General features: G+C 43.4%; 1 protein-coding gene across 2 annotated transcripts in view; it reads right to left on the bottom strand.

The window, feature by feature from the left end:
* Positions 1 to 798: 798 nt before the first annotated feature.
* LOC134337271 (PDZ domain-containing protein GIPC3-like) overlaps positions 799 to 13,089 on the bottom strand; it is a 102,663-nt gene continuing 90,372 nt past the window's right edge. For both annotated transcript variants that reach the window (XM_063032138.1, XM_063032137.1), the window contains exon 8: positions 799 to 1,125. In XM_063032138.1, the coding sequence (XP_062888208.1) occupies positions 974 to 1,125 (152 nt within the window). In that variant the 3' untranslated portion in view covers positions 799 to 973. The remainder of the gene's footprint in view (positions 1,126 to 13,089) is intronic.

The raw sequence follows: 13,089 nt of genomic DNA, 5'->3' as shown, positions 1-13,089 counted from the left end.
AAATTAGAAAAATAGACAGCCTTTGAATTGTATTGGGTTTCAAAGTATTGCTATGTTATCCAATGATACACCTGTAGGAAGTTGATTCAATGGGGTAGAAATTCAAAGCAACACACACAGCAGGCCAGGCGGCATCTACGGATAAGAACAAACAGTCAACGTTTCGGACCAAGACCGGACCAAGACCATTCTTCAGGACTGGAAAGGAAGAGGAGAATTCAGAGTAAGAAGGTAGAGGGAGGGGAAGAAGAGGTACAAAGTGGTAGGTGATAGCTGAAACCAGGAGAGGAGAAGGGAGTGACGTAAAGAGCTGGGAAGTCGATTAGTAAAAGAGATAAAGGGCTGGAGAAGGGGACAGAAGACCATGGAAGAAAGGGAAGGGGAGGAGCACCAGAGAGAGGTGATGGGCACATAAGGAGATAAAGTGGGAGAGGGAAACAGGAAATCCATATTGCACGTTAGGTTACAGACAGACTTCTTGGTGGATACACACGTGGTAATCAATAACTTTGGACTTCAATACAAATGGATATTAGAATGATTATTCAATGGGAGATCTATCCAATACCATCTCTTTCTTTGATTCAGCCTTTGAAGAATTCCTCGTTCAGTGAAGTACAAAAAATGTTTCCTCAATTTTCATTCATTTAATAATTGAATTCATTAAGCAATAAAGAAACTAAAGATCAACTCTACACTTTGTCTTGAAAAATTAATTTTGCAACTTATTTAAAATTAAAAGAAATATCATCTTTCAAAGTATTTTTCATCTTGATTCAGTATCTGCCATTACTCAGGCTTATGTTTCCTAATGAACGTTTACTCAACATGAAAGTTTATTAAATTTCTAGGTTGTAATAATGGTTTAGATTATGCAACACTGTTTGAAAGAGCCTACTTCTGATTCAAAGAGAAGGTGGAGGAATTAGACCATACCTATAGTTGGAAAGACTGCACACAATAACCATACGTGCTAGATTCGACCATTTTTGGCATCTCCAATTGCTCCCCAAACATCAAAGACAAATTCATCTGGAAAAGCAAAGTCCCCAAGAACTGAGTCCAATCCTTCTGCAAATTCATCTGGATTCTTCTTGTCTTTTCCAATTTCCACCATTGTTGCTGCTGAAGAAAGAACAAATAACAAAGATAATTACTTGGTGCAGAGGCAGAGGATTGCACAGTTCTCTGATTATAACTCAGGCATATTAAGAAAGAGAAAATTGTTATGAAAGCTTCACAGTCCAAAACTACAATTGGCAAATTTCAGCTATATTCAGAATAGTGCATTCATCAGAAAGGGGGAACGTCACCACCTGAGACGTGCCTGCTTCTCATTGTTCCCATCAGAGAGAAGATACAGGAGCCTGAAGACACACACTCAACATTTTAGGAATATCCAACCTCTGAACCCATGAACACCACCATAAAATTTTTGCACTACATGTATATCTATCTATCTATCTATCCATATATGTCTCCATAAATGTACGTACACACACACACACACACACACACACACACACACACACACACACACACACATACTGTACTGTGCAAAATTCTTAGGCAAATATATATATAAATATATATAGCTATGGTGCCTAAGACTTTTACACAATACAATATATACCAGTATCTATCTATCTATTTATCTATCTATCTATATATATGCACACACATATGTACGCCCATCTTATCATAATTTATAGTATAGATAAATTATAGTTTATTCATTGTATTTTTGCAAATGACAAATCTCATGATATATGTCAGTTATAATAAACCTGATTCTGATTTGAATTCTGATTCTAGAATGGTTAAAGAAATTATAAAATTAATCTAATCTCCTTAGTAAGTGTCGTGAAGACACCCTGTCTTAAACTGGAGGCAGCAGATGCATTTGCAAAAAGATAGAACCTTATAAGGAAATTGTAAGAAAGGCAAGATTTCAGTGAGCTAAACAAAAGCTGACTTTGGCTTACTGAATAGTATCAAAATATTTTTCTTCAAATCAAGTTAAAATAATTTTGAGTTCTTGTGTTATTTTGAAGTAGGTGAAGAGTAGACTTGTGAGGAATTCATTTTCCTTGGTGGATCTCACACCATCAGGTTGACCAATTCCTTTGAGGGCAGAGTTTGCGGGTTGAAGGTAAATTCAGAGGACACATGACCAGCATCTAGGGCAATGTTGTAGAACAGTTTGAGGGAATAGATACCATTGGGAGACTACCTTTATGACATAATGCCCAGTGAAGGGTCAGTTTGAGGGAATAAGTACCACTGGAGAGTCTGTCTTTATGGCATAATACCCAGTGAAGGCTCAGTTACTTAGAAGTACTAGGAGTAAATGGAAAAGAAGCAAGGAATTAGGCTTACCCAACCATGAAAACATTCATGTCTGCCTGCTCTCCAATACCATATTCAGCACTTCTTTTCTTTTCCTGAAGCACTTGTACCTTCTACCTGACGGCAGCAGTGAGAAAAGAGCATGGCCTGGGTGGTGAGGATCTTTGATGATGGAGAAACAAAGCTGATGTCATGGCCAAGAAGCCTCCTCAATGCCTCTACTGGAATGAATCCATAATTGATTCATTATGGTTATTACTTTGTTATGGACTTATTGGGTATGCCTGCAAGAAAATGAATCTCACGGCTTATATGGTGACATGAAAGTATTTTTTGAGAATAAATTTACTTTGAACTTTGAGCCTCCTTGGGAGCAAGAGGAGATCTGGCAAATCCCCATCGAGTTTCTGTTGATGTGCCATAGAAAGCATTCTGTCTGGATGTAGAATGGCTTGAGTATGGCAACTGCTCTGCATGTAACTGCTGAAAACTGCAGAGAGTTGTGGACACAGCCCAGGACATCCCAGAAACCAGCCTCCCCTCCATGGTCACTGCCGACACTTGCTGCTGCCCCAGTAAAGCAGCCAGCATCATCAAAGACCCACCCACCCTGGTCATTCCGTCCTCTCCCATCTCCCATCAGACAGAAGATACAAAATCCTGAAAGCACGTCGCACCGGGCTCAGGGACAGCTTCCATTCCACTGCTGTTGGACTCTTAAACTGCCCTCGTGTACAATAAGATGGGCTCTCAGCCCCACAATCTACCTCGTTGTGACCCTGCGCTTTATCCTCTACCTGCAGTGCACTTTGTCGAAAGCCATTATACTTTGTTCCACATTGTAATTGTTTTACCTTAGTCCAGCTCATTGCATTGTGTGATAAACCTATATCAATACCAATACCAAAACGTGTACGTATGTCATGGTCTGGCTGGATGGGACACAAAGTAAAAGGCTTTCACTCTGTCGCTGTATATGTGACAATAATCAGCAAGGCCAATGCTCCATTTCAGCTTCTACCTGCCTCTCCTCATTTATATCAGTGTCACCCTCTCTTTCCTTCTGCCACTATAGTTGCTCAGTCTTCACTTCAACACATTGATACTTTTGGTTCAATCAATTGTTTCGGCAGCAAGTTCCACTATTGTCATGGCATCGAGGATGAAGGTGCTTTCTTCTGAGCTCCCTGTTGGATTTCTTGGTGACAAGTTTGTAATGAGGGACCGATCTGTGGGCAGATTCTACAGATTTGCATTTCAAAGCTCTGTGTTTTCTCTCCTCTCCCTCTCCCTTATAAAAGATTAGGATTATATACCACGTGTGCATTGACATTGTATTGTCAAAACACGTCATTTTGTGTCACTGACCAACACAGTCCGAGGATTGTGCTGGGTAGCCACATGTCACCATGTTTCCGATGTCCACAACTTACCAACCCTAACCAGACGTCTTTGGAATGTGAGAGAAAACCAGAGAGCCCAGAGAAACCCGCACAGTCACAGGGAAAATGTAAAAACTCCTTATAGACACTGCGGGAATCAAACCCCAAACAGTGATTACTAGCACTGTCAAACAATTGCACTATCATGTCTCTCTCTCCCTCTCGCTCTCCTCCCATCGCTCTCACCTTTCTCTCTCCCTCTCTCTCTTTCCCACTCCCCTCTTTCCTCTCTCTCTCTATCCCTCTCCTCCTCTCTCTCCTCTCTCTCCCTCTCTCTCTCCCCATCTCTCACCCTCTCTCTCCCCTCTCTCTTTCGCTCTCTTCTCTTTCTGTCTTCCTCTCTCTGTCTCTGTCCCTCTCTTTGTCTGTCTTTCTCTCTCTCTTCTCTTTGTCTGTCTCTATCTCTCTCGTTCTCTCTGTCTGTCCCTGTCTCTGTCTCTATATCACTGTTTCTCTCCCTCTCCCTCTCTCTCCCCCTCTCTCTGTCTCTCTGTCCCTCTCTTTGTCTGTCTTTCTTTCTCTCTTTTTCTCTCTCTCTGTCTCTGTCCCTGTCTCTCTGTCTCTATGTTACAGTTTCTCTCTCTCTCTCTCTCTTTGTCTGACTCTCTCTGTCTGTCTGTCTGTCTCTCTCACTGTCCCCCCTGACTCATGTGTGTGTGTCTCTCTCTCTCTCTCTCTCTCTCTCTCCCAGTCTCTCTTTTCATCTCTGTCTTTCTCTCTTTCTCTGTCTCTTACTCTCTGTCTCGTTGTCTGTCTGTCTGTCTCCCTGTTTCTTCCCTTCTTTCGAACTATCCAATTTCTCCTGTCAACCGAATGGTTTCCGTCACTCCAGTCCCACCTTATCAGAGATATTCACGCTGTCCCCTCTTTCTCTTCTCCAACTACAATTTCATTTTTCCCCAGTTCTGATAAGGAACTTTAGACTGAAGCAATGACTGGCGGAATGTCTCCGAGTTTTGTTGAAGAGGCTTAAATTCCCTTGAGTTCAGAAGAATGATTCTCACCATGACTGTATGAATTTCCTACGCTTGCTTCAGTTTCCTCCCACATTCCAAAGACCTATGGGTCCATAGGTTAATTGGTCAGATGAGTGTGATTGAGCAGTATGGCTTGTGGGACACAAGGGCTTGTTCCCATGCCGTAACTAACAATCAAAAATGATCTCACTGAAATACGTGGAGTCCCTGAAGGGCTTGGAAAGGATCATTCCAGCGGATATTTGGCAGCACGGTGACAGGTAGCACGATGGCTTTACAGTGCCAGTGATCACTGATCTCGCATATTCACACTGTTCCCTCCAAGCTGCACAAGTGAGCGGCCGCACAGTAACCAAAATGCGCCCACGCGCATAGCCTTTGCAGCTAGAATTTTCTCTTATATAACATTTTATTAAAGTGCCGCTCAGTTTTCAGGCCAAGTAAAAAAAAAATTCCTGCTCAGAGCAATGGTTGGTCCGCACAGCTGTAAAACAAAATTAGAGGAAATGTTACCCACATCCCAAAGACCTATGGTTAGCATTAGTAAGCAGTGGGCACACTCAGTCAGCACCCCATGTGTGGTGACACTTGTGGACTTCCTCCAGCATAATTCTCAGGTTGTCATTGTCATTGACACAGCAACACGTCAAAGTTCAAAAGTTTAAAGTAAGTTTACTATCAAAGTACATATGTGTCACCCTGAGATTTGTTTTCTTGCAGGCATACTCAGTAAATCCAAGAAACACGATAAAGTCAAAGAAAGACTGTACCTAACAGGGTGGACAACCCGTGTGCAAAAGACAACGAACTGTGCAGATACAAAAGAAAAAGAAAGAAATAATAATAATACATGAAAAGCAATGCATTTCGAGAACATGGGATGAAGAGTCCTTGAAAGTGAGGCCAGAGGTTGAGGGAACAGGTCAGTGATGGGGCAAGTAAAGTTGAGCAGTCACTCCCCCCCCGGTTCAAGAGCCCGATGGCTGAGGGGTAATAACTGCTCCTGAATCCGGTGGTGTGGGTCCTGAGGCTTCCTGATGGCAGCAACAAAAAGAGAGCGTGGTCTGGGTGGTGTAGGTCCCTGATGAAGGATGCTGCTTTCCTGCAACAATGCTTCGTGTAGATGCACTCAATGACGAGGAGGACTTTACCCGTGTTGGACTGGGCTGTATCCATTACTTTTTGTAGGATTTTCCATTCAAGGGCATTTGTGTTTCCTTACCAGGCAATGATGAAACCAGTCAATAAACTCTCCACCACACATCTATAGAAGTTTGTTGAAGTATTAGCTGTCACACCAAATATTTGCAAACTTCTTAAGAAGTAGAGGTAATGCCGTGCTTTCTTCATAACTACACTTACCTGCTGGGCCCAGGACAGATCCTCTGAAATGATAACACCGAGTAATCTGAAGTTGCTGACCCTCTGCAACTCTGATCCACTGATGAGGACCAGCTCAGGGACCTCTGGTTTCCTCCTCCCAAAGTTAATAATCAGCTGACATTTCACTATTTGTCTGGATGCTTTGATGCAAACCTTTACTCTTTCTTTCTCTTTGCCTTGGACCTCTACAATCAGCGGTGACAGTACAAGAAAAAGGGAACAGCCAGTGAGAGATTTTTCAGTTGAAAATCTGTGTAATTCTCCAACCTAAAGCTTTGAATGGTGCACCATTGAATGTTCTCCGAGCATGACCATATTGCTGTGTTGGAGAGGCTTGATGAGTTCCTGCGATCCCGAGAGTGATGCTTTCTTCATTCCTGGTAGGGTCACCCATGGCGGAGGGAGAGGTTCCAGTCAAAGATCGACCCAAACAATACGGTGGAGCTGGCGGAAGATGATGTCACATCACAGTGGCAGTGAAGATGGAGGAAGGCTGGTCATCTTGTACTCCACGCCACTGGACCCTGACCCCGATCTGTCAAGGACCACATGGTGGCTGCTCTTGCATGTTAAACAACGTCACGCAGAGGAATTCTGTACTAAGGGAATCCACTCTAACATCCTAGTTATGTGGGTCCTGGATCAGCCTCAACAGCCACCTGAAAACCCACCAGTGGATAACCTCTCAGGACAGCATCATACCCCAAACGAGTGAACGCACTACTACTACCACAAACGTTCAATGCTCCATCATTAAATGGCCAGTTACTGAACTTAGTCAGTACAGCAAACAACAGATCTTTGGATGCTAAGAGAACAATGAAATTCGGTCCATACTGGGTCAGGCAGCATCTGTGGAATGAGAAACAGATACACTCAGGACCTCCTGTGCCTAATAAAGTTGCTACTGAATGTATGTTCATAGTCTTCTGCTGCTGTAGCCCATCCACTTCAAGTTTTGGCCTGTTGGGCGTTCAGAGATGCTCTTCTACGCATCGTCTTTGAGTTACTGTCACCTTCCTGTCAGCATGAGCCAGACTGGCCATTCTCCTCTGGCCTCTCTCATTGACAAGGCATTTACACCCCAGAACTGCCACACACTGGATGTTTTTTTTTGCTTTTTCACCATTCCCTGTAAACTCTAGAGATTGGTATACGTGAAAATCCCAGGAGATCATCAGTTTCCGAGATACTCAAACCAGCAGCCATCATCTTCTGTCAAGGTCACTTAGATCACATATTTCCCCCATTCTAATGTTTGATCTGAACACAACTGAACCTCTGAAGAAGGTGCTTAGCCTGAAACATCGACTGTTTATTCATTTCCATGGATGCTGCCTGACTTACTGAGTTCCTCCAGCATTTTGTGTGTGTGGAACTGAATCCGTTGACCATATCTGCCAGCTTTTATGCACGGAGATGCCGCCGTATTGGCTAATTAAATATCTGCATGAATGTGCAGGTGTGCAGGTGTACCTAATAAAGTGACCTCTGAGTGTATAATATTTCAGGTTGGTGGCCCCCCATTAGGAGACAGATGGTAACAGTGTGGGAAAAGCTGAGATTGGGAAACACTTATTATCTCTTTGTAAGTGGGAGCAGACTTGTTGGAACAATTCCTTTCTCCCCCACTTTATCCTTAACAAAAAAAAACTCTGATCTTATTTACTCATTCACAGGATGTGGTCTGCTCTAGGGAGTGGGCATTCAATGTCTAGTTCTATCTGGTCTCTGAATTGGATGGCCTAGCACGCTATTTCCGACTACCAAAGCTCAGCCACACTAGTAGGCCTCCTGAGCCCTATGAAGACCAGCTGAACAAGGTCGGTAAATTCCTTCCTTCAATAAAGTCATTAAACATGATGAGTTTTTAAGAGAATGGAATAGCTTCCTGATTGTCTTCACCGATACTGACATTTTTTTGTTCTAAATATTTATGTACTTAACTTTAACTTCTGTCTTGGCTCTACTAAACCTTCAGTGGGTCAGCAGTTCATGCCTCTGTAGATTAGCGTTAACGTTCCTGCTTATTACCAGAGGATTTTTCCCCAGATGAGAAGAGCACAACCACAGTTCATACTTTTTGAGATAAGCAGGACTAAGCAATTTGAACAATATCATTTTTCTTTAAAAAAGGTAATTTTTTTTTGTGACATTGCTCCCACCTCCCCCATCCCGATCAATGACTGATTGCAATAATCACACGGTTTCAGCCAGCTTCCAGTAATAAAATGCGAGCTCCTTTCTCCACTGGGAGTGGCTGCAAATGAAGCCAGGAATGAAGAAACGTGGGGATAGACGATTCCTAATATGGTAAGGTGTGGATTGGATTTTAAAGATTGCAGGAGGACTAATCAGATATCCCCCATGATTCTGCCAGGAATGAGCGTGACAAAAGCACAGTCGTATGCACTCTTGGAGTTGATTCTTTTATGTTGTAACCCTCAGCCCCAACCACCACTACTTCATCATTTCCTGTCAGATTCACCTTACATATCGACACTCGTGTCACTTTATGGACATAACGATCAATTGATACATATAAGCTACCTTATGTATTTATATTTATTGTGTTTTTATCTAATTGTGATTTTTTTCCATGCTGCATCAGAACTGGAGTAACAATTATTTTGTTTTCCTTTACATTTCTGTACAGGAAATGACATTAAACAATCTTGAATCTTGAATCTTGTTTGCACAGAGCAGTGGAATTCAATAATACAGCTGTTACCACCGTCTGCTCTACAGTAGCCCTTTGTCAGAATTAGGTTTTTAAAGTTATGAGGGGATAGACTGCAGGTATCTTTTTACCCTCAATACAGTTAAATCACATAAGAAATAGGAGCAGCAGTAGGCCATTTGGCCCATCGAACCTATTCTGCCATTCAGCAAGATCATGGCAGAATAACAGTTTAGCAGGGGCTAGAAAGGCTGAATGGCCTGTTACTGTCCTGCATTTCTCTGTGACTCTATCAAGTCTACAACCCAGTGTCCTTATTTTAGCACAATATTACAGACTGCAGGGTCTCATTAGCGTAGTGGTTAACACAGTGCTCTATAGTACCAGTGAGCCGGGTTCAAGTCCTGCCGCTGCCCGCAAGGAGTTTGTACGTTCTCCCTGTGACCACGTGGGTTTCCTCCGGGTGCTCCAGTTTCCTCCCACATTCCAAAGACGTACCAGTTGGTAGATTAAGTGGGCATTGTAAATTGTCCTGTGATTAGCCTAGGGTTAGATAGGGGGAAGCACTGGAAGGGCCAATTCCACACTGCAATAAATTAGAAACAAGAGCAGGAGTTGGCCAACTGGCCCATCAACCCTGCTCCGCTCTTTAGTAAGATCATGGCTGATCTGGCTAAGGACTTAACTCCACCAACCCTAATTCTCCTGCTATGCAAAAATATATCTAACTCTGTCTCAAGTACCGTATATTTAATGCGGTAACCTTTATGTTTATCAAGCAGAGAACTCCACAAATTCACTATTCCCTGGGAAAAGCAGTTCCTTCTCATCTCCACCCTAAATGTGTTCAAAGTTCAAAGTAATTTTATCTTCGTGTAGTGAAAATAAGCTCCCACAACCTATTAAAAGCTCGCAAAGGCATGTGCCTCAAATAGCCACTGACAACCAAGTCCAGCTCCTGGCCTTCACATGTGGCTTAGCTACTAAGTCCGGTGGAACTGCTTCTACTGTCAGGAGAAGGGGCAAAGGTGAATTACTGGTGCTTTAAAACCAGTCGCTTCAGGCAGATGGGGCTCATCAGCCGTGGTTGGCAGCTCATCTAAGAGAAAGAAAACTCTGATTTCAAACCTCCGCTGCCTTGCGGCTATACCCACTCATGGGGAAGGCGTCAGGAGTAAAATCCGGGGCTGGAGTTCTTAAAGAAGTGCAACATTGAGTTCAACGCTGACTGGCAACTCCTGCGACACTGCTGATGCCAAACTGTATTGGTCTCTGCTGTTCCTTTGGGTTCATCAGATACGTGGAGAGGGAGACCTTGCTACACGGGCAACAGCTCACTCTCCATATCGTACTGCCCAGACGTGTGCATCTAAACAGCCAGGATGCAACATCCATGGTGACTCTGATCGATGGAGGCCTCGGCTCAGCACACATATAAGTCACCTGGTCAAAGAACGCTGAGGCTGTCTACAAGAAGAGTCAGAGCCATCTCTATTTCCTGAGGAGACTGAGGTCCTTTAACATCTGCCGGACGATGCTGAGGATGTTCTATGAGTCTGTGGTGGCCAGTGCGATCATGTTTGCTGTTGTGTGCCGGGGCAGCAGGCTGAGGGTAGCAGACACCAGCAGAATCAACAAACTCATTCGTAAGGCCAGTGATGTTGTGGGGATGGAACTGGATTCCCTGACGGTGGTGTCTGAAAAGAGGATGCTGTCCAAGTTGCACGCCATCTTGGACAATGTCTCCCATCCACTACATAATGTACTGGTTGGGCACAGGAGTACATTCAGCCAGAGACTCATTCCACCGAGATGCAACACAGAGCGTCATAGGAAGTCATTCCTGCCTGTGGAAATCAAACTTTACAACCCCTCCCTTGGAGGGTCAGACACCCCAAGCCAATAGGCTGGTCCTGGACTTAATTCCTGGCATAATTTACATATTACTATTTAACTATTTATGGTTTTATTACTATTTATTATTTATGGTGCAACTGTAACGAAAACCAGTTTCCCCCAGGATCAATAAAGTATGACTATGACTATGATAAACCTGAGGTTTGTTTTCATGTGGGCATATTCAGTAAATCCAAGAAACACAATAGAATCAATGAAAGACCACACCTAACAGGATGGACAACCAACCAGTGTGCAAAAGAAAGCAAAGTGTCCAAATACTCAAGAAAAAACAAGCAATAAATACCGAGAACATGAGATGAAGAGTCTTTGAAAGTGAGTCCCTATGCTGTGGGATCAGTTCAGTGATGGGGTGAGTGAAGCTGTGTGAAGTTATCCCTTCTGGTTCAAGCACCTGATGGTTGGGGTAATAACTGTTCCTGAACCTGGTGGTGTGGGTCCTGAGGCTCCTGTACCTCCTGTACCTCCTTCCTGAGGCAGCAGAGAGAAGAGAGCATGGCCTGGGCGGTGGGGGACCTTGTTGATGTTTGCTGCTATCCTGCGACAGCACTCCATGTAGACGTGCTCAGTTGTGGTCAGGATTTTACCCATGATCGACTGGGCTGCATCCACTACTTTCTGTAAGATTTTCCATTCAAGAGCATTGGTGTTTCCATACCAGACTGTGATGTAACCAGTCAATATACTCTCCACCACACGTCTATAGAAACTTGTCACCCTAATACCGTGGTGTAAAGAAAACAACCTCTCCTCAATGTTGCAAAAACAAAGGAGCTGGTTGTGGACTGTAGGAGGAATGGAGACAGGCTAACCCCCATTGACATCAATGGATTTGGGGTTGACAGGGTGAACAGCTTTAAGTTCTTTGGCATACACATCACTGAGGATCTCATGTGGTCTGTACATACCGGCTATGTGGTGCAAAATGCACAACAGTGCCTCTTTCACCTCAGACAGCTGAAGAAGTTTGGTCCCCAAATCCCAAGAACTTTCTACAGGGGCACAATTGAGAGCATCCTGACTGGTTGCATCACTGCCTGGTCTGGGAACTGTACTTCCCTCAATCACAGGACTCTGCAGAGAGTGGTGTGGACAGCCCGGCGCATCTGTAGATGTGAACTTCCCACTATTCAGGACATTTACAAAGACAGGTGTGTAAAGAGGGCCCAGAGGATCTTTGGGGACCCGAGTCACCCCAACCACAAACTGTTCCAGCTGCTACCATCTGGGAAACGGTACCACAGCATAAAAGCCAGGACCAACAAGCTCCAGGACAGCTTCTTCCACCAGGCCATCAGACTGCTTAATTCATGTTGACACAACTATATTTCTATGTTATATTGACTGTCCTGTTGTACATACTATTTATTATAAATTACTATAAATTGTGCATTGCACACTTAGACGGAGACATAATGTAAAGATTTTTACTCCTCATGTATATGAAGGATGTAAGTAATAAAGTCAATTCAATTTAAGTCAACGTTTTAGATCTTGGTAATGGCAGCTTTAGGGAGCGGTGTCTCAGAAAGGCAGCGTCTCATTATTAAGGATCTCCAGCACCCAGGGCATGCCCTTTTCTCACTGTTACCACAGGGAGGAGGTACAGAAGCCTGAAGGCACACACTCAGCGATTCAGGAACAGCTTCTTCCCCTTTGCCATCCAATTCCTAAATGGACATTGAACCTTCGGACACTACTTCACTTTTTTAATATATATTATTTCTGTTTTTTGCATGATTTTTTAGTCTATTCAACATATGTATACTGTAGTTAGTTTACTTATTTTTTATTATTATTATTATTTTATTTTTGCTTTTTTTCCTTCTAGATGATGCATTGCATTGAACTGCTGCTGCTAAGTTAACAAATTTCACAACACATGCCGGTGATAATAAACCTGATTCTGATGTCATTCTGAAACTTTGCAAACTTCTAAGGAAGTACAGGTGCTGCCGTGCTTTCTTCGTAATGACGCTTACGTGTTGGGCCCAGGACAGATCCTCTGAAATGATAACACCGAGGGATTTAAAGTTGCTGACGCTTTCCACCTCTGATCTCCTGATGAGGACTGGCTGATCAACCCCCCATTTCCTTCTCCTGAAGTCAGTAATCAGCTCTTTGGTCTTGGTGACATTGAGGGAGAGGTCGTTGTTATGGCACCATTCAGCCAGATTTTCAATCTCCTACTTGTATGCTGATTCGTTGCCACCTCTGATTTGACCTACGACAGTGGTGCTGTCAGCAAACTTAAATATGGCTTAGCTTCACCATCATAAGTAGAAAGTGAGGAAAGCATGGGGCTAAGCACACAGCCTTGTGGTGCACCAGTGCTGATAAA

The sequence above is a fragment of the Mobula hypostoma genome, chromosome 24, assembly GCF_963921235.1.
Source record: "Mobula hypostoma chromosome 24, sMobHyp1.1, whole genome shotgun sequence".
Lineage (NCBI taxonomy): Eukaryota > Metazoa > Chordata > Chondrichthyes > Myliobatiformes > Myliobatidae > Mobula > Mobula hypostoma.
The sequence above is the reverse complement of the archived record's forward strand: the minus strand, read 5'-3'. Positions and strand labels throughout refer to the sequence as shown.